At 44.4% G+C, this 21695-nt stretch overlaps 1 protein-coding gene across 4 annotated transcripts in view; it reads left to right on the top strand.

Moving 5' to 3' along the window:
• mmp16b (matrix metallopeptidase 16b (membrane-inserted)) overlaps positions 1-21695 on the top strand; it is a 41291-nt gene that overhangs the window by 3186 nt on the left and 16410 nt on the right. For 2 of the 4 annotated variants that reach the window (XM_036986166.1, XM_036986164.1), the window contains exons 2-6: positions 5964-6112; positions 11397-11411; positions 14591-14707; positions 18052-18218; positions 18851-18988. In XM_036986166.1, the coding sequence (XP_036842061.1) occupies positions 5964-6112; positions 11397-11411; positions 14591-14707; positions 18052-18218; positions 18851-18988 (586 nt within the window). The remainder of the gene's footprint in view (positions 1-5963; positions 6113-11396; positions 11412-14590; positions 14708-18051; positions 18219-18850; positions 18989-21695) is intronic. The other 2 variants (XM_036986167.1, XM_036986165.1) reach the window with 1 other exon arrangement.

Below are 21695 nucleotides of genomic sequence, written 5' to 3' on the forward strand. Positions count from 1 at the left end.
TCAGCAGCTGGGGACCACATGAACAGAACCTTGGGCGAGGTGAGTGCTGACAGGGGGGAAGCCAGGGTGCTGTAACCGCGGCGATAGAAATTGGCTAATCCCAGAAAACGTTGCAGCTGCACCCTGGTCGTAGACTGAGGCCAATCCTTCACTGCTCTCACCTTCCCGGGATCCATCTGGACACTCCCAGCAGAGATGATGTAACCCAGAAAGGGGGTGGTGGAGCGATGGAACTCGCACTTCTCTGCCTTCACAAACAGCTGATTCTCCAGAAGGCGTTGAAGGACCTGCCGGACGTGGCGCACGTATTCTTGAGGCGAGTGGGAGAAGACGAGGATGTCATCAATGTAGACGAAGATGAACTGGTTCAACATGTCGCGGAGAACATCATTCACCAGAGCCTGGAACACAGCAGGAGCATGGTGAGGCCGAAGGGCATGACCAGATAATCGTAGTGGCCACTGGCTGTGTTGAAAGCGGTCTTCCACTCATCCCCCTCTCATATCCGCACCAGGTGGTAGGCGCTCCGTAGATCCAGCTTGGAAAACACAGTGTCCCCCGGGAGCGGCTCGAAGGCCGAGGAGATGAGCGGTAGCAGGTAACGGTTCTTAACCGTAATGTCGTTGAGTCTCCGGTAGTCAATACACAGGCGCAAGGTCTTGTCCTTTCTCTCCATGAAGAAGAAGCCTGCGCCAGAGGGAGAGGAAGAGGGTTGGATAAATCCAGCAGCTAGGGAGTCCCCATTGTAGGTATCCATAGCCTTGGTCTCCGGTCCCGACAGAGTACAGACGTCCTCGGGGGAAGCGTGGTGCTAGGGAGAATGTCAATCCCGCAGTCATAGGGTCGATGCGGTGGAGGCAACGTCGCCCGGGCCTTGCTGAACACATCCTGGAGGTCCTGGTACTCTGCGGGACTGGCGGAGAGGTCCGAGGCACGAGGCACGTTCAGAGCCCCCAGGAAGACGTACCGGGGCAGGTTGTGCTGACTTCAGTCAATAAGTGTGGCAGAACGGGCTCCAGTCCACGAAGGCACCAGTCGACCAGTTAATGAGGGGATTGTGTGGTTGGAGCCAGGTGAATTCCCAATACCACGGGAATCAGAGGGGACTTGATGAGAAGGAAACTGGATAACCTCACTGTGGTTCCCTGACACCCGTAGGTGGATGGGAGTGGTGTTGTGGGTGACTCGGCCTATAGAGTGCCCGTCTAGCTCTCTAACGTCCATGGGAATGGCAGGGTACTGTCCAAAAAACTCTCGTCGGCCCCAGAGTCAATGAGAACCCGGAGAGATTTGGATTGGTCTCCCCACAGTAGAATGGCATGAAAAGGGGTGTGAGCAGGGGAAGCAGGAATGTTCTACATATGGCCCACCAGAGTCCTTGCTCCTACCGGTAAGCCTGGCTTCTTTAGAGGACAAGAGGACAAAAAATGACCAAGAGTCCCGCAATACAGACAACTCTTCCTGTTGATCCTTTATTTCCATTCCGCTGGCGACAGCCCAGCTCTGCCTAGTGGCATAGGCTCAGGAAGCAGTGAGTCGGCCATCTTCGGGCAGCTCTCGGGGCAGGTCGGGAATCCTTGGTCCTCTTGGCAACGAGACCACCGGGAGCTTCCAAGTTGACTAGGAGGCAAGGTGGGGTCCTTGGGCGTGCGATCAAAATCTAATCTCTCCCTTCATCGTTCCCGTAGTCGCCCATCGATTCGGATGGTCAAAGCGATAAGGGAATTGAGATCCATAGGTAACTCCCGATTAGCAAGCTCGTCCTTGACCTCCTCCGAGACGCGTGCAGGAACATATCAAACATGCTTCCTGGTTCCAAACACTCTCCGCTGCCAACGTGCTGAAATCCACGTATAGTAAACTACACTGTAGAAGCCTTGCCAAAGCTGGATTAGCCTCCGGGCAGCTTCTCTCCCGGAGAACGGTTAGTCTGAATCCCTCCAGACTAACACATATGGCCGGCTGCTGTTCCCATACAGCAGTAGCCCAGGTGAGAACCCTCCCAGACATCAGCGTGATGAGATAGGCGATCCGAGGGGAAGGAGGAGGGCTGAAGCTCGAAAATGAGGGAACACTGAGCTAGAAACGCCCGACAGGTGCTCGACTCTCCACCGAGAAGGTGGAGTCACGGATGAAACGGCACTGTTAGCAGTGGGGTTACTGAGGGGCTGTGGGGTTACCACCGTGCTAGGCTGCCTCCCAGACAACCCGCGGAATAGCTCCGGGCAAACCGTCCAATGCCCGGTCATGGCGATCAACCAAAGTTTGGACCCCCTCCATAAGGCCACGAAGTAGTTCCTCGTGCCTCCCGATAGAGGCTCCTTGGGAGGAGATGGCGTCGCGCAGCTGGCCCGGGTCTGCTTGGTCAGTCATGGCCAGTTCTTGCTAACAGGATACGGTAAGACCCAGATGAAGACCATGTCGAAGTAACAATATTTATGACAGCAACAGAGGCGAAGGTACAGGATGGCAGGCAGGCTCAGGGTCAGGGGCAGGCAGAGTGGTCAGGGCGGGCAGGTTCAAGGTCAAGACAGGCAAGGGTCAAAAACCAGGAGGGCGAGAAAAAGAGAGGCTGGGAAAAGAAAGGAGCTGACAGGACAAATACTGTTAAGCTTGACAAACAAAACGAATTGGCAACAGACAAATAGAGAACACAGGTATAACAACACAGGGGATAATGGTGAAGATGGGCGACACCTGGAGGGGGGTGGAGACAATCACAAAGACAGGTGAAACAGATCAGGGCGTGCCAGCCTACTATTGAAATAGATAAATTAGGATGTCAACTGATTCAGAAATTCACAGGTTTCAGATTTTTTTACACTCAAAGTATATATTTTTTTATATAGAACATCCACTTTTGTTGTATTTCTAAGTCCACAACAATGCTTAATTAAACCACATCAGAAGAACACTTTTTAGGTCTGGGAAAAATAAGATCTAAAGAGTCTCCCTTTAAATTCAACTGTTCAGGCACCAAGCACTGTTGTTTGGTTCTTTCTATAACTCACATGAGATGGAGTTTGAAAAAAAAATGGCCACTGGATTGATGCATATAATCACGATATATTTCTGCCAGGTAGGCATAGGCTACTTTGTAGCTAGTTTACATTTAATTGAGAAGGTTTTTGGGAAAGACTTTCCATTTACCAGAAGACGGTTAGGCCTATCATTAGCATCGCTATATTTTTCCTTTTACTTCATGTCTTACCTTGCTTCAAAGTCGCCTATAGACAAAATTCCACCATAGAAAGGTGGAAGCAATTATTTAGTAAATACTCAAATCAACTTTTCATTGTCTAGCAGCAAAAGTCATTTTCCTAGTCATATTAGCAACCCAGGATCCTTATAACATCTTTAGATGTCCTGTCTTTCTAACTTTCTAATGGATATTTCAATCTCTGTCCATGAAACCTCTAGCATGTGTGTTGCGCATTTTAGAAAGTTTTCCCCCCACAAATAGTATTTTGGAACATTTGCACACAGGCCTACTGCCGTGTGCAGATTGCGGCACTTAAAATGTGAAGGAATAATAGTTTATCAACATTTTTAAGCTAAACATTCTGATCTGTTCCATCAGCCTTATTAATTGATATGTCTCATATCTCCACTATACTACTTTGATACGCATTGTGGGGATTAATAAGTGAGTATAGGCAATGCCCACAAAAAAGTGGGTATATGGCTTATACCTGCTTATACCCTCTGCTACACCACTGGACTTACCCAAGAAGACTCTAAGCTGTAATTGATGCCAAAAGGTGTTTCTAACACATATTGACTCAAAACTTTTGCAACGACTACATTTTAGTTATTACATTTTTGTAATGTTATTTTGTGTAGATTGTTGAGAACAAAATGACAACTAAATCAATTTGAATCCCACCATGTAACACAATAAAATGTGAAGAAATCCAAAGGGTCTGAATACTTTTGCAAGGGACTACTATGCTATGAACTATTATTCTTTGTCGAGGGAAATTTGGTGGGTTTATGGCTGTGCAGATTAAGATGTGATCCAAGTTGCGTAATGGGATAGGGTTGAATATCTTGTACCATATTAATTGCTGCTGTCATATTCTCTGCATAGGCCTAGCCTACCATAGACTATTCTCTCTCATCCCATCCCAAGTCAAATGGCACAATCAAATTCCTTATTCAGTCCTGGGAACCAGAACCTGGGCCTTAGCTATACACAGACTTAGCAACAAACAACTAACCAACCAACCAACCATTGGCTACATATGATTAAGGGATGGTGGAAAGATGGACAAACAACAACAAGGCGTTTGGCTCAATGAGAAGCGGAGAGGGAGAGATAGAGATACAGGGATTGAGGGAGGGAGGGAGAGATATATGGAGGATTAGCGGGAGCATCTCATAGGATTGGTAATGATGGTGATAGCGAGGCAACAGCAGCTGGTTGGCGTGTGGACAGCTGTGGTGGAGCGTGGCCGCCTGCCTCGCTGCCCCGTGGCTCTCGAATCCCATCAACGGGGATAGGATCTAACAATGACCCCTGGTCTACACTCAATCTCTACTGAATGAAGGAGTGTCAGTGTCACTCTGTGTGGGCGGCTGCTTTGAGCTGTGTTGGTTATAGGCAAAAACACTGAGTGAATGTTACTGGAAAGGATGTGGGTAACTGGGCATAGCCATATGGGTTACAATGTTCATCCTTGAAAATATGAACCTGAACTATGCCCCTTCTCTGTCAGTGTCACTGTGTGTGTGGTGGTTATAGAAAACAAGTGTTACTGTAACTCTGGATACTGTTGAATGTGGCTAACAATGTTCAGGTTGGAACAGAGGTACTTCTATCCAAAGAGTTCTCCATCAATTATGAACCTGAACTGTATGATGCAGAGATTCTCTGTATGATAGGCTACTGAACAGCTTCTACCCCCAAGCCATAAGACTGTTGAACAGTTCATCAAATAGACAGCCGGACTATTTGCATTGACCCCAGTTAAAAAACTTCTCTCTAGCACTGGGTCTATGCACACTCACTAGACTCTACCCCCACACACATACCACACTGACACCAGCACACACACAAAACACACACATGCACATACTACCTCAATTACCTCCACTGTTTTGCACCCCTGCACATTGACTCGCTACCGCTTTTCCGTTATTAAATATTTTATTGTGTTACCATTTCCTTTTTATTATGTTTTTTAAAAACCTTTTAACTCTGCATTGTTGGGAAAGGACTCGTAAGTAAGCATTTCACAGTAAAGTCTACACCTGTTGTATTCAGCATTTCACAGTAAAGTCTACACCTGTTGTATTCGGCATTTCACAGTAAAGTCTACACCTGTTGTATTCGGCATTTCACAGTAAAGTCTACACCTGTTGTATTCGGCATTTCACAGTAAAGTCTACACCTGTTGTATTCGGCATTTCACAGTAAAGTCTACACCTGTTGTATTCAGCATTTCACAGTAAAGTCTACACCTGTTGTATTCAGCATTTCACAGTAAAGTCTACACCTGTTGTATTCAGCATTTCACAGTAAAGTCTACACCTGTTGTATTCGGCATTTCACAGTAAAGTCTACACCTGTTGTATTCAGCATTTCACAGTAAAGTCTACACCTGTTGTATTCGACATTTCACAGTAAAGTCTACACCTGTTGTATTCGGCATTTCACAGTAAAGTCTACACCTGTTGTATTCAGCATTTCACAGTAAAGTCTACACCTGTTGTATTCGGCGCATGTGACAAATAAAAATGTATTTGATGCAGAGATCAGTTTGACTCATGCTAGAGACTTTATGAACAAGGACAGACCTTTCTCCCTATCATTTCTCTCGGTTACGATTACCAAAATGTAGCTTTGTTATAACTCATGTAATAGCGATGTAATTTCATCATTTGTCAGCTTTCTTTCATATATGAATAAGGACAGTAATGCATAAATCTCTCCCTCTCTCCTCTCTCCCTTTCTCCTGTAGGGATGGCTACAGAAGTATGGCTACCTTCCCCACACAGACCCCAGAATGGCTATCCTGCGTTCAGCCCAGACCATGCAACAAGCCATCGCAGCCATGCAGCGCATCTACGGCCTCAATGTTACAGGGACACTGGATGAGAGGACCACAGAGTGAGTAGACACACATACACACGGACACACACACACCAAATCAAATTTTACTGGTCACATACACATGGTTAGCAGATGTTAATGTGAGTGTAGGGAAATACTTGTGCTTATAGTTCCGACAGTGCAGTAATATCTAAGAAGTAATCTAACAATTCCCCAACAACTACCTAATACACACAAATGTAAAGGGATGAATAAGAATATGTACATATAAATATATGGATGAGCGATGGCCGAGCGGCATAGGCAATAGATGGTATAAAACCCAGTATATACATGTGATATGAGTAATGTAAGATATGTAAACATTATTAAAGTGGCATTATTTAAAGTGGCATTGTTTAAAATGACTAATGATCCATTTATTAAAGTGCCCAGGGATTGGGTCTCAATGTAGGTAGCAGCCTCTCTGAGTTAGTGATTGCTGTGTAACAGTCTGATGGCCTTGAGATAGAAGCTGTTTTTCAGTCTCTCGGTCCCAGCTTTGATGCACCTGTACTGATCTCGCCTTCTGGATGATAGCGGTGTGAACAGGCACAGGCAATGGCTTGGGTGGTTATTGTCCTTAATGATATTTTTGGTCTTCCTGTGACAGCGGTGCTGTAGGTGTCATGGAGGGCAGGTAGTTTGCTCCCAGGGATGCGTTGTGCAGACAGCACCACCCTTTGGAGAGCCTTGCGGTTGAGGGCGCTGCATTCGCCGTGCCAGGCTTTGATACTCGACAGAATGCTCTCGATTGTGCATCTGTAAATGTTTGTCAGGGTTTTGGATTACAAGCCAAATTTCTTCAGCCTCCTGAGGTTGAAGAGGCGCTGTTGCCTTCTGCCTTCTTCACCACACTGTCTGTGTGAGTGGACCCTTTCAGTTTGTCTGTGATGAGTACGCCCAGGAACGTAAAACTTTCCACCTTCTCCACTGCTGTCCCTTCGATGTGGATCGGGGGGTGCTCTCTCTGCTGTTTCCTGAAGTCCACGATCATCTCCTTTGTTTTGTTGACGTTAAGTGAGAGGTTGGTTTCCTGACATCACACTCCAAGTGCCCTCACCTCCTCCCTATAGGCTGTCTCGTCGTTGTTGGTGATCAGGCCCACTACTGTTGTGTCGTCTGAAAACTTGATGATTGAGTTGGAGGCGTGCATGGCCACGCAGTCGTGGGTGAACAGGGAGTACAGGAGAGGACTGAGCACACACTCTTGTGGGGCCCCAGTGTTGAGGGTCAGTGAAGTGGAGATGTTGTTTCCTACCTTCACCACCTGGGGGCGGCCCATCAGAAAGTCCATGACCCAGTTGCACAGGGCGGGGTTGAGACCCAGGGGCTCCAGCTTGATGAGCTTGGAGGTTACTATGGGTTTGAATGCTGAGCTGTAGACAATGAGCAGCATTCTTACATAGGTATTATTTTTGTCCAGATGGGATAGGGCAGTTTGCAGTTTGATGGTGAGTGCATCATCTTTGGACCTGTTGGGGCGGTATGCAAACTGAAGTGGGTCTAAGGTGGCGGTGATATGATCCTTGACTAGCCTCTCAAAGCACTTCATGATGGCAGAAGTAAGTGCTACCGGTAGGTAGTCATTTAGTTCAGTTATCTTTGCCTTCTTGGGTACAGGAACAATGGTAACCATCTTGAAGCATGTGGGGACAACAGACTGGGATAGATTTGATTGGGAGCGATTGAATATGTCCGTAAAACATAACAGCCAGCTGGTCTGCGCATGCTCTGAGGACGCGGCTAGGGATGCCATCTGGGCCACCAGCCTTGGGAGGGTTAACAAGTTTAAATGTTTTACTCACGTCAGCCATGGAGAAGGAGAGGGGGGACACAGTCTTTGTTAGTGAGTCGCGACGGTGGCACTGTATTAGCCTCAAAGCGGGAAAAGAAGGTGTTTTAGATTGTCTGGAAGCCTGATGTCGACGTCCGTGACGTGGCTGTTTTTGTTTTTGTAGTCTGTGATTTCCTGTAGACCATGCCACATACGTATCGATATTGAGCCATTGAATTGCGACTCCACCTTGTCCCTGTTCTGGCATTTCGCTTGTTTGATTGACTTGTGGAGGGAATAACTACACTGTTTAAATTCAGCCATATTTCCAGACCTCTTTCCATGGTTAAATGCGGTGGATCGCGCTTTCAGTTTTGCACAAATGCCGCCATACATACACGGTTTCTGGTTAAGGAAGGTTTTAATAGTCACAGTGGGTACAACATCTCCTATGGACTTCTTAATAAACACACTTATTGAGTCAGCATATAGGTCAATGTTGTTCTCTGAGGCTGACCAGAACATATTCCAGTCTGCGTGATCAAAACAATCTTAAAGTGTGGCTTTCGATTGGTCAGACCAGCATTGAATGGTTCTCGCCACTGGTACATCCCCTTTGAGGTTCTGCCAATAAGACGGAATGAGCAAGATGGCATCGTGGTCGGATTTGCCAAAGGGAGGGCGGGGGAGGGCTTTGTATGCATTGCGGAAGTTAGAGTAGCAGTGATTAAGAGTATTATCCCTGCAAGTCGTGCAATCAATATGTTGATAGCATTTAGGTAGCCTTGTTCTCAAATTTACTTTGTTAAAATCCCAAGCTAAAATAAATGCAGCCTCCGGATGTATGGTTTCCAGTTTACATAAGAGTCCAATGAAGTTCCTTGAGGGCCGTCTTGGTGTTCATTCGAGGGGGAATGTACACAGCTGTGACTGTAACTGACGAGAATTCTCTTGGTAGGTAAAATGGCCAGCATTTGATTGTAAGGAATTCGGTCGGGTGAGCAGAAGGACTTGAGTTCCTGTATGTTGTTATGATTACACCATGAGTCATTAAACATAAAGCATACACACCCGCCCTTCCTCTTCATAGAGAGGTGTTCATCTCTGTCGGCGCGATGCATGGAGAAGCCCGGTGGCTGAACCGATTCCGACAACATATGTTTCGGTGAAACAGAGAATGTTGCAACCTCTGATGTCTCTGTGGAAGGCAACCCTTTGCTTGAATTTCGTCTACCTTGTTGTCAAGAGACTGGACATTGGTGAGTAGTATACTCGGGAGCGGTCAGCGATGTGCACGTCTACGGAGCCTGACCAGAAGGCCGCTCCGTCTGCCCCTTCTGCGGCGCCGTTGTTTTGGACCGCCTACTGGGATCAGATCCATTGTCCTGGGTGTTGGTCCGAACAGAGGATCCACTTCGGGAAAGTCGTATTCCTGGTCGTAATGTTGGTAAGTTGACGTTGCTCTTATATCCAATAGTTCTTCCCGGCTGTATGCAATAAGACTTAAGATTTCCTGTGTTAACAGTGTAAGAAATAATTAATAAATAAAAAAAATACTGCATAATTTCCTAAGAACGCGAAGAGAGGCATCTCTGTCGGCGCCATTGGGTTACTGAGTTACACGGACACATTCACATATTAACACATCTACAGTACACTCACATTGAGGACCATTGAGTCATCTAAATCACAATAAACAATTTTTCATTACTTAAAAACAGAATGGGACTGAATATATCAGTGAAAATAGCAGTGGTGTAAATTACTTCAGTAAAAATACTATACTTTACTATTTATCTTTTTGACAACTTTTACTTCAGCTCAGTCCTCTCCTGTACTCCCTATTCACCCATGACTGCATGGCCAGGCACGACTCCAACACCATCATTAAGTTTGCTGACGACAAAACAGTGGTATGCCTGATCACCGACAACGACGAGACAGCCTATAGGGAGGAGGTCAGAGACCTGGCCGGGTGGTGCCAAAATAACAACCTATCCCTCACCGTAACCAAGACTAAGGAGATGATTGTGGACTACAGGAAAAGGAGCACCGAGCATGTCCCCATTCTCATCGACGGGACTGTAGTGGAGCAGGTTGAGAGCTTCAAATTCCTTGGTGTCCACATCAACAACAAACTAGAATGGTCCAAACACACCAATACAGTCGTAAAGAGGGCACGACAAAGCCTATTCCCCCTCAGGAAACTAAAAAGATTTGGCATGGGTCCTGAGATCCTCAAAAGGTTCTACAGCTGCAACATCGAGGCATCACTGCCTGGTACGGCAATTGCTCGGCCTCCGACCACAAGGCACTTCAGAGGGTAGTGCGTACGGCCCAGTAAATCACTGGGGCAAAGGTGCCTGCCATCCAGGACCTCCACACCAGCCGGTGTCAGAGGAAGACCCTGAAAATTGTCAAAGACCCCAGCCACCCCAGTCAAAGACTGTTCTCTCTACTACCGCATGGCAAGCGGTACTGGAGTGCCAAGTCTAGGACAAAACGGCTTCTCAACAGTTTTTACTCCCAAGCCATAAGACTCCTGAATAAGGTAACCATATGGTTACCCAGACTATTTGCATTGTGTGCCTCCCCCCAACCCCTCTTACTGTTGTTTTATTTATTTACTTACTCACACACACACACACACACACACACACACACGCACACACACACACACACACACACACCTTTTTTTCTCGCACTATTGGTTAGAGCCTGTAAGTAAGCATTTTACTGTAAGGTTGTATTCGGCACACGTGACAAATACACTTTGATTTGATGATTTGATCCTAAAGAAAATATTGTACTTTTTACTCAACACATTTTCCCTGACACTCAAAAGTACTCATTACATTTTGAATGCAATTCACACACTTTTATCAAGAGAACATCCCTGGTCATATCTACTGCCTCTGATCTGGCGGACTCACTAAACACAAATGCTTTGTTTTTAAATTATGTCTGAATGTTGGAGTGTGCCCCTAGCTATCCGTAAATAAAATAAAAACATGAAAATTGTGCCATCCGGTTTGCTTAATATAAGGAATTTTAAATGATTTATACTTTTACTTTTACAGTATCAAACTTTCTTGTTAAATAAAAAAGTAAACTTGTTTTACTATATTTACTAATTACATTTACCTTTAAAACCCAAATATTTTTCTTAAGAAGTATTTTATTGGGTGACTTCCACTTTTACTTGAGTCATTTTATATTAAGGTATCTTTACTTTTACTCAAGTATAACAATTGGGTACTTTTTACACCACTGGAAAATAGGAAACAAAAAAAGTAATGATCACCAATGATAAATATCTGTAGCCTGCACTGATTAACCCGAATTAGCTCCAACACCACTGTCGGAACTAGAAGCACAAGCATTTTACTCCACCTACATTAACATCTGCTAACCATGTGTATGTGACAAATAACATTTGTTTTGATTTGACCTCTAACCAGCAGCCCAGTGCCAAGTGAGATTTGAACTCTTTTCATTCTTCCCCTTCTTGCTTAATTGATGAAGTGATATCACACTAAGGTGAGGCTCTATATTTGACATGTTATGTGTGAGCACAGTATTCCATGTGTTGCATGGGTTTGAATGGAAATAGATCAGTCATTGAAGCTCTAGCCTGGCCAGCACTCAGTCTCACCACTTTTTTCTCAGAATGGAAAGAACCATTTAATTCAGCTAGATGTCACATTTTGGTGGTAATACATTCACTTTTGTGGCGTACTATAATTTGAAAAGTGTTTATTTTCAAAACGTGATAAATGAAAAAAATGTACATTTGCATTTTTTCATCTGAATTGAATGTTTCATACCAGAGCCATGTGTTTAGAGAGATGGGACATTGAGGTTTCTTCAGTAGGATACATTGACATAACACTACATACAACATTATATGGCAGCTATGTTAGCTCCCTTGAACAGAATTAGCATTATGATGCATTTACATGATAATTCTAAATTATATGGCAGCCATGTTAGAAACCATTAACATTACATGGGGAATATTAAAAAAAGGCTATGTAACTGATCATCTACAATTAGAACAATATTTTAAAAATGCTTCTATCTGTATCCACTGTCCTGGGTTTTGTTGCTGGCACAAAAGTCAGTCATTTAGCAAATCATGTCCATTATACTGTATTTGTCTGTTGAGTTACCCTCTTAAGGATTGGACCCTTAAAAAAAGGCTAAAGGGCTAAAATGACATACCCAAATCTAACTGCCTCTAGCTCAGGACCTAAAGCAATGATATGCATATTCTGGATACCAATTGAAAGGAAATACTTTGAAGTTTGTGGAAATGTGAAATGAATGTAAGAGAATATAACACATTAGATCTGGTAAAAAATATAATACAAAGAAAAAAACATGTCCCCCCCCCCCCCCCCCCCCCCCCCCCCCCCCCCCATCATCTTTGAAATGCAATGAGAAAGGCCATAATGTACTATTCCAGGTTAGGGGCAATTTAGATCTTGGCCACTAGATGGCAGCATTGTACGTGCAACGTTTTATACTGGTTCAATGAACCATTGCATTTCTGTTCAAAATGTTGTCTCAAGACTGCCCAAATGTGCCTAATTGGTTTATTAATATATTTTCAAGTTCATAACTGTGCACTCTCCTCAAACAATAGCATGGTATTCTTTCACTGTAATAGCTACTGTAAATTGAACAGTGCAGTTAGATTAATGAGAATTTAAGCTTTCTGCCTATATCAGATATGTCTATGTCTTGGGAAATGATCTTGTTACTTACAATCTCATGCTAATCACATTAGCCTACGTTAGCTCAACCATCCCATGGGGGGGACACCGATCCCATAGGTTTAGGTTTCCCTAAATATTTTTGCCACACTTAGGAATAGAATCAGAAACGTATCTTATTCATTTAGGCTAACCCGTGGCTTAGTCAGCCAGATGCATAGACCGCTGTCACTCTCAGCTGTTCCCGTGCTACCTAGCGTTACGTAAGCTTTGAGCTCTTGAGTGTTGTGGACTTTTTTGTTATGGATCCCTTTGACAGTTTGAAGCCTGTGATATCTATTCCTGTTGGCCCATAGAAACTTTCTAAACAAATGGAGAGAGCCAAGATCCACTAATGGGGAACAATAGGCTACTGTCTGCAAACATACAGAGGCTGCAAACAGCGCGCTGTGTCACTCCGACAATAAGAATCAATCCATCTTTCACCGGCAAATGAACTTTCAATGTCTTTATTATTCCTTAAATCCTTCCCTAAAGTGTATATAAGCAAACTGAAAAAGCTTCCCTTTATTTATCCTAATCGAAAAACCCATAAAACCCCCATAAAATTGTTGCGTAAAGTTGCTTAAATGTCCAAAAAGAAAACACACATTGTATAGACTGTTCACCCTCTGGATACAATAAACTGGCTATGTGATATTTGCACAGTATAGTTGAAACAAATGTAGTATTTTAATATTTATTTATGTATCAATACTGTCTAAAACCCAATCAGGATCATTTTTATATTGGAGTTCTGTTGTTTGGGGTGGGTTTATAGCGTTTACCACAAAACATGATTATTTGTCTCTCTAAAATAAAATTACCTTGCATATATTTCAAATAAAATCATGTGTCTTTTCACTAGCCCAGGTTATGGTAAGATGAAACATGATCTCTATCTCAAAATATGTCTGAAAATGCATATATCGCGTTTTGGAATGAAACTCTTCATATGTTTTTGTTTGGCACTAAAAATGTAATATATATACCAGTTCCCCAAATAGCGGCCCACAGGGGATTTTATTTGCCCCCAATGTTTTGATAGGTCATTTTTTTGATTTGTCTTATTGTTGGACAATAAAACCCCCAGAAAACCAGCTCCAAGGCATTTACATTTTGTAAATCTGTTCCAAAGTATTCCCACGCATAGAGAGATTACTTCGACTAACCAGTGCCCCCGCACATTGACTCTGTACCAGTACCCCCTTGCATTTAGTCTCCCTATTGTTATTTTACTGCTGCTCTTTAATTACTTGTTACTTTTATTCATATATATATATATATATATATATATATATATATATATATATGTATGTGTGTGTGTGTGTGTGTGTGTGTGTGTGTGTGTGTGTGTGTGTGTGTGTGTGTGTGTGTGTGTGTGTGTGTGTGTGTGTGTTTTAAACTGCATTGTTGGTTAGGGGCTCATAAGTAAGCATTTCACTGTAAGGTCTACTACACCTGTTGTATTTGGCACATGTGACTAATAAAATTTGGTTTATATGTGATCTTTGACAAATATTATATCTGTTTTGGCTTCTTGCGATCAGTTTGCATTTTGCAGTCTACTGTATGTTCCGGCCCCCTGACCATCTTCTCCAGACAAAAAAAAGAGAGAAAAAAAGAAAAAAGAAATCAGCCCACGGCTGAATCTTGTTGATGATTCTGAAATATACATTTGAAAAAGGTACATACTGTACAGTATGTAGTTATTAGGGGTAGTAGGAAGCAGCTCTATTTTACAGTGGGAACCACTTGTCCCATTGTCCACTGAACCGCAGTATGTAAGGCATTATGTAGGGTATTCTAGTTCAGAGTAGTGCTTGTTGTGGCATCAAATATAACCAGTTAAACATCCTGTAGGTATATCTGTCACCAGATTCTTGTACTTATCTAACCAACTCTTGTCGTCCCCATCCCTTCTTTTTCCTTCTCTCCAACCTCCACTTCCTCCCTCCTTAGTTGGATGAAAAGGCCAAGGTGTGGGAACCCAGACAAACTAAAAGGCAACTCGAGGTCGCGGAAGCGGAGGTATGCACTGACGGGGCAGAAGTGGCAACGAACACATATCACTTACAGGTGAGAGACGTAGGCCGGCACATGCACGTACACACATCACCTAAAGGTGAGCGACGTAGGCCGGCACATGCACGTACACACATCACCTAAAGGTGAGCGACGTAGGCCGGCACATGCACGTACACACATCACCTAAAGGTGAGAGACGTAGGCCGGCACATGCACGTACACACATCACCTAAAGGTGAGAGACGTAGGCCGGCACATGCACGTACACACATCACCTAAAGGTGAGCGACGTAGGCCGGCACATGCATGCACACACATCACCTAAAGGTGAGCGACGTAGGCCGGCACATGCACGTACACACATCACCTAAAGGTGAGAGGCGTAGGCCGGCACATGCACGTACACACATCACCTAAAGGTGAGAGACGTAGGCCGGCACATGCATGCACACACATCACCTAAAGGTGAGCGACGTAGGCCGGCACATGCACGTACACACATCACCTAAAGGTGAGAGACGTAGGCCGGCACATGCACGTACACACATCACCTAAAGGTGAGAGACGTAGGCCGGCACATGCACGTACACACATCACCTAAAGGTGAGCGACGTAGGCCGGCACATGCACGTACACACATCACCTAAAGGTGAGAGACGTAGGCCGGCACATGCACGTACACACATCACCTAAAGGTGAGAGACGTAGGCCGGCACATGCACGTACACACATCACCTAAAGGTGAGAGACGTAGGCCGGCACATGCACGTACACACATCACCTAAAGGTGAGCGACGTAGGCCGGCACATGCACGTACACACATCACCTAAAGGTGAGCGACGTAGGCCGGCACATGCACGTACACACATCACCTAAAGGTGAGAGACATAGGCCGGCACATGCACGTACACACATCACCTAAAGGTGAGCGACGTAGGCCGGCACATGCACGTACACACATCACCTAAAGGTGAGAGGCGTAGGCCGGCACATGCACGTACACACATCACCTAAAGGTGAGAGACGTAGGCCGGCACATGCATGCACACACATCACCTAAAGGTGAGCGACGTAGGCCGGCACATGCACGTACACACATCACCTAAAGGTGAGAGGCGTAGGCCGGCACATGCACGTACACACATCACCTAAAGGTGAGCGGCGTAGGCCGGCACATGCACGTACACACATCACCTAAAGGTGAGCGACGTAGGCCGGCACATGCACGTACACACATCACCTAAAGGTGAGAGACGTAGGCCGGCACATGCACGTACACACATCACCTAAAGGTGAGCGACGTAGGCCGGCACATGCATGCACACACATCACCTAAAGGTGAGAGACGTAGGCCGGCACATGCATGCACACACATCACCTAAAGGTGAGAGACGTAGGCCGGCACATGCACGTACACACATCACCTAAAGGTGAGAGACGTAGGCCGGCACATGCATGCACACACATCACCTAAAGGTGAGAGACGTAGGCCGGCACATGCACGTACACACATCACCTAAAGGTGAGCGACGTTAGTCAACTATTATTATAGGGTTCCATGTTTGTCAGTGTAGCTATTAATTTGTGTTCTCACTCTCTCTTCCACTCTCTTTCTCCTTGGTCTCATATGCTCTCTGCATTTCCTTGGATACAGCACATATGGGCACACACAGAAATTGATTTACACAGATTAACATTTTGTGTGTAAATAGAAGTCAAGTCAGAGAACAACCTCTTCTTTGCATTCCTTTGCAGTTAACTTTTGTTTGCATTTTAAGAATACCAGCAGACAAACTACTTCATTTTAATAGCAAGGATGATCGAGGACAACTTTTCTCTTGTCCAATTCTCTAAGATTCTCTATGTAAATCATCCAATAATCTTACCAAAATATTCAAATTCCCCATCTTATCACGCGTGATTGCTAATGGGGTCTGAGAGAGCAGGATAACGGGTCCTCCTCGGCGCAGTGGGAAATTGACAGTTTACAGCCGGCATAGACGATAACTCTGTAAATGTATTCAAATCCTTCCTTCCTTCTTGCATGTGAATTGATGAGGCACCTCTTCTAATGGAATGTCAGTCTGCTTGGCTGTGCTGTCTGGCTGCACTCGCTCTGTAAAAATGAGTTGGGGAGAGAAAACGAGGGGAAGAAGATTTCTCTCGCTCTCACCGTCTGCAAACGACTGATAACGACAGCTATGTTAAAAGTGCAGTGAAAGCTGCTGGGCTTGTTGGAATAGTTTAAAAGTGAAACTTTTAGAGTGCCTCATCATCCATTTTAGAGAATATTCTCCCCAGGCAATAGTGGGAGAGGTGGTTTGAATTTGGGCAGATATGTGCTTCTGTCTGTTTTTCTATATTTAAAATGCTGTTTTTGTTGGGGCCTGCTTTGTGCTAAAGCTTCATCTTAATGATGTGAAATGTAGCAAGGTGTTAAATATTTTCTTCCAATTATTGTCAATGTCTTATATTGTCTTACCAGTGCACAATGGCTCTTGTCTAACTGGTGGTACCATCCAACTCTACAATCCCCCTCCCCCCTCCCACCCCACCCAGGATGGATCACACAATCTGTTTTCCACTCTTTTATATTTTGTCTCTTAACATCAGGACCCAGATTCACAAAACCTAAGAAGGCACTTCTTCTTTACTGCTATTTTTTCCTTAAGTTTAGACTTATCAAGTTAAGCAGGTGCTATTCCTCAAAAATGTTATTGGAAATGTTCTTGCGCTATTTCTTATGTTTTCCCTAAAGCGAAAAGTGAAGCAAAAATTTGATTCTTTACATTTTTTTTTTTGGGGGGGGGGGGGGGGGGGATTTGTTTGATAAGTATCACTATTTCAGTATTGATTATTTTAAACCCAGATTGTTTTAGAACAGTAATCCCAGTAGGAAATATGCTAACATGATTGCCATTTCTAGCTTCATAGCTAGCTAAATTGGTTGCCTAGCAACAAACATCTTAAGAAGCAGGGGCACAACTTTTAGAAGTGGTGGGGACATCATTTTTTATCTAGATGGATAAACACTCCAAACAGCCTACCCGACCACTCGGAGGCATCCGCATGGTCCTAAAGCACACCGTTTCCTTGTTTTGTATCACAGTCCAATGATAAAACTGTGGGGGAAATGCAATTTCAGAATATGGGGGGGGGGGGTAAGTCGATATTTGAGAAGTTCATAAGAAAATCATTAAATCTTAAGATATTGTTGAGGAATTGCACTTACAAATTATCCCATGAACTTCTTTTTTTTTTTTCTTAAGAAGTTTCTTAATTGTTGCATAAGAAGTGTTTTGTGAATCGGGGCCGAGGCCTTTATTGTAAAAACATGCTGTCGATGTAAATACAAAGATGTTCTTAATTGACTCACCCCCTCTTCCTCCCTCAGCATAAAGAACGTCACTCCCAAAGTGGGCGCCAGGGAGACCCACGATGCCATCCGGCGTGCGTTTGATGTGTGGCAAGGGGTGACGCCGCTCCGCTTCGAGGCTGTCCCTTACAGCGCCCTGGAGAGCGGCCGTCGGGACGTGGACATCACCATCATCTTCGCCTCAGGTGAGAATTGTATGGAATGGTTCTGGGGAGAGGAAACTGTATCTGAAACTACACTGTGTGTACAAAACATTAGGAACACGTTCCTAATATTGAGTTGCACCCCCTTTTGCCCTCCGAACAGCCTCAATTCATCGGGATGTGGACTTTACAAGGTGTCGAAAGTGTTCCACAGGGATGTTGGCCCATGTTGATTCCAATTCTTCCTACAATGCTTCCCATTCTTGATACACACAGAAAACTGTTGAGCGTTAAAATTCCAACAGCGTTGCGGTTATTGACACACTCAAACTGGTGCGCCTGGAACCTACCACCATACCCCGTTCAAAAGCACTTAAACCTTTTGTCTTGCCCATTCACCCTCTGAATGGCACACATACACAATGTCTCAAATGTCTCAAGGCTTAAAAATCCTTATTTAACCTGTCTCCTTTCCTTCATCAAGACTGATTGAAGTGGATTTAGCAAGTGACATTAATAAGGGAACATAGCTTTCACCTGGATTCACCTGATCAGTCTATGTCATGGAAAGAGCAGGTGTTCCTAATGTTTTGGGTACTCAGTGTATGTCTGTTGCCCTAATTCTGTTTTCCTAGTGTAAACTTTGAAGTTAAAATAAATTGATCTCACCTCAGGTTTCCACGGTGACAGCTCACCCTTCGACGGCGAGGGGGGGTTCCTAGCCCACGCCTACTTCCCGGGCCCTGGGATTGGAGGGGACACCCACTTCGACTCAGACGAACCCTGGACCTTAGGGAACCCCAACCATGACGGTGAGAGATGGAGGTGTGGGGGTTAGAGAGAGAGAGAGAGAGAGAGAGAGAGAGCGAGAGAGAGAGGAACAGGAACAGAGGAACAGATGGAAAAAGGAATATGGTTGTGAGAGAATCATCTCAAAGACTAATGCCATAGAAGAAAACAAATATACACAGTCTGCATATTTGATCATGCTGTATTGCACAGCACAAGGGCCCAGATTCACAAAACGTTAAGAAATGTCTTCTTAAAAGGTGCTACACATTGTTTTGCATTGTAATTTCAGCAAACGTCAATAATATACAGTACCAGCCAAAAGTTTGGACACCTACTCATTCAAGGGTTTTTCTTTATTTTTACTATTTTCTATATTGTAGAATAATAGTGAAGCAATCAAGACTAGGAAATAACACATATGGAATCATGTAGTAACCAAAAAAGTGTTCAACAAATAAAAATATATTTTAGATAATTCAAAGTAGCCACCTTTTGCCTTGATGACAGCATTGCACACTCTTGGCATTCTCAAAACCAGCTTCACCTGGAATGCTTTTACAACAGTGAAGGAGTTCTCACATATGCTGAGCACTTGTTAGCTGCTTTTCCATCACTCTGCAATCCAAGTCATGCCAAACCATCTCAATTGGGTTGAGGTCAGGTGATTGTAGAGGCCAGGTCATCTGTTGCAGCACTCCATCACTCGCCATCTCGGTCAAATAAACCTTACACAGCCTGGAAGTGTGTTGGGTCATTTTCCTGTGGAAAATCAAATGATAGTCCCAGTAAGCCCAAACCAGATGGGATGGCGTATCGCTGCAGAATGCTGTGGTAGCCAAGCTGGTTAAGTGTGCCTTGAAGTCTAAATAAATCATAGACAGTGTCACCAGCAAAGGACCCCCACATCATCACACCTCCTCCATGCTTCACGGTGGGAACCACACAAGCGGAGATCATCCGTTAACCTACTCTGCGTCTCACGAAGACACTGTGGTTGGATCTAAAAATCTCAAATTTGAACTCAGACCATAAGACAGATTTGCACCAGCCTAATGTCCATTGCTCATGTTTCTTTACCCAAGCAAGTCTCTTCTTATTATTGGTGTCCTTTAGTAGTGGTATCTTTGCAGCAAGTTGACCACGAAGGAATAAGGGCACAAGGCGAGACCCAAATGCAGACACAGGAGGCAGATGGTTGAGCTGAGTTATTTATTATAGCAAAAGGGGTAGGCAAAAGGCAGGTTGGGTACAAGCGAGAGTTTCTAAACCAGGTTAGAGTCCAAACGGTACAAGACGATAGGCAAGCTCGAGGTCAGGGCCAGCAGGGGTTCAGTAACCAGGTCAAAGTCCAAAAGGTACAAGACGATAGGCAGGCTCGTGGTCAGGAAGGCAGGCTCAGAGTCAGGACAGGCAAGGGTCAAAACCAGGAGGGCGAGAAAAGAGAGACTGGAAAAAGCAGGAGCTGAGACACAAAAACGCTGGTTGATTTGACAAACAAGACGAACTGGCACAGAGGGAAAGGAAACACAGGGATAAATACACCGGGGATAATAAGCAACACCTGGAGGGGGTGGTCATAAGCACAAGGACAGGTGAAACAGATCAGGGCGTGACAGAAGGCCTGATTTACGCAGTCTCCTCTGAACAGTTGATGTTGAGATGTGTCTGTTACTTGAACTCTGTTAAGCATTTATTTGGGTTGCAATTTCTGAGGCTGGTAACTCTGATGAATTTATCCTCTGCAGCAGAGGTAACTCTGGGTCTTCATTTCCTCTGGCGGTCATCATGAGAGCCAGTTTCATCATAGTGCTTGATGGTTTTTGCTAACGCACTTGAAGAAACTTTCATTTTCTTGAAATGTTCCGAATTGACTGACCTTCATGTCTTAAAGTAATGATGGACTGTCATTTCTCTTTGCTTATTCGAGATGTTCTTGCCATAATATGCACTTTTCACAAATAGGGCTATCTTCTGTATACCACCCCTACCTTGTCACAACACAACTGATTGACTCAAGCTCATTAAGAAGGAAAGGAATTCCACAAATGAACTGTTAACAAGACACACCTGTTAATTGAAATGTTTTCCAGGTGACTACCTCATGAAGCTGGTTGAGAGAATGCCAAGAATGTGCAAAGCTGTCATCAAGGCAAAGGGTGGCTACTTTGAAGAATCTCAAATATAAAATATACACTGCTCAAAAAAATAAAGGGAACACTAAAATAACACATCCTAGATCTGAATGAATGAAATATTCTTATTAAATACTTTTTTCTTTACATAGTTGAATGTGCCGACAACAAAATCACACAAATATGATCAATGGAATTCAAATGTATCAACCCATGGAGGTCTGGATTTGGAGTCACACTCAAAATTAAAGTGGAAAACCACACTACAGGCTGATCCAACTTTGATGTAATGTCCTTAAAACAATTCAAAATGAGGCTCAGTAGTGTGTGTGGCCTCCACGTGCCTGTATGACCTCCCTACAACGCCTGGGCATGCTCCTGATGAGGTGGCGGGTGGTCTCCTGAGGGATCTCCTCCCAGACCTGGACTAAAGCATCCGCCAACTCCTGGACAGTCTGTTGGTGGATGGAGCGAGACATGATGTCCCAGAAGTGCTCAATTGGATTCAGGTCTGGGGAACGGGCGGGCCAGTCCATAGCATCAATGCCTTCCTCTTGCAGGAACTGTTGACACACTCCAGCCATATGAGGTCTAG

Source organism: Oncorhynchus mykiss, chromosome 8 (genome assembly GCF_013265735.2).
Source record: "Oncorhynchus mykiss isolate Arlee chromosome 8, USDA_OmykA_1.1, whole genome shotgun sequence".
Taxonomy (NCBI): Eukaryota; Metazoa; Chordata; class Actinopteri; order Salmoniformes; family Salmonidae; genus Oncorhynchus; species Oncorhynchus mykiss.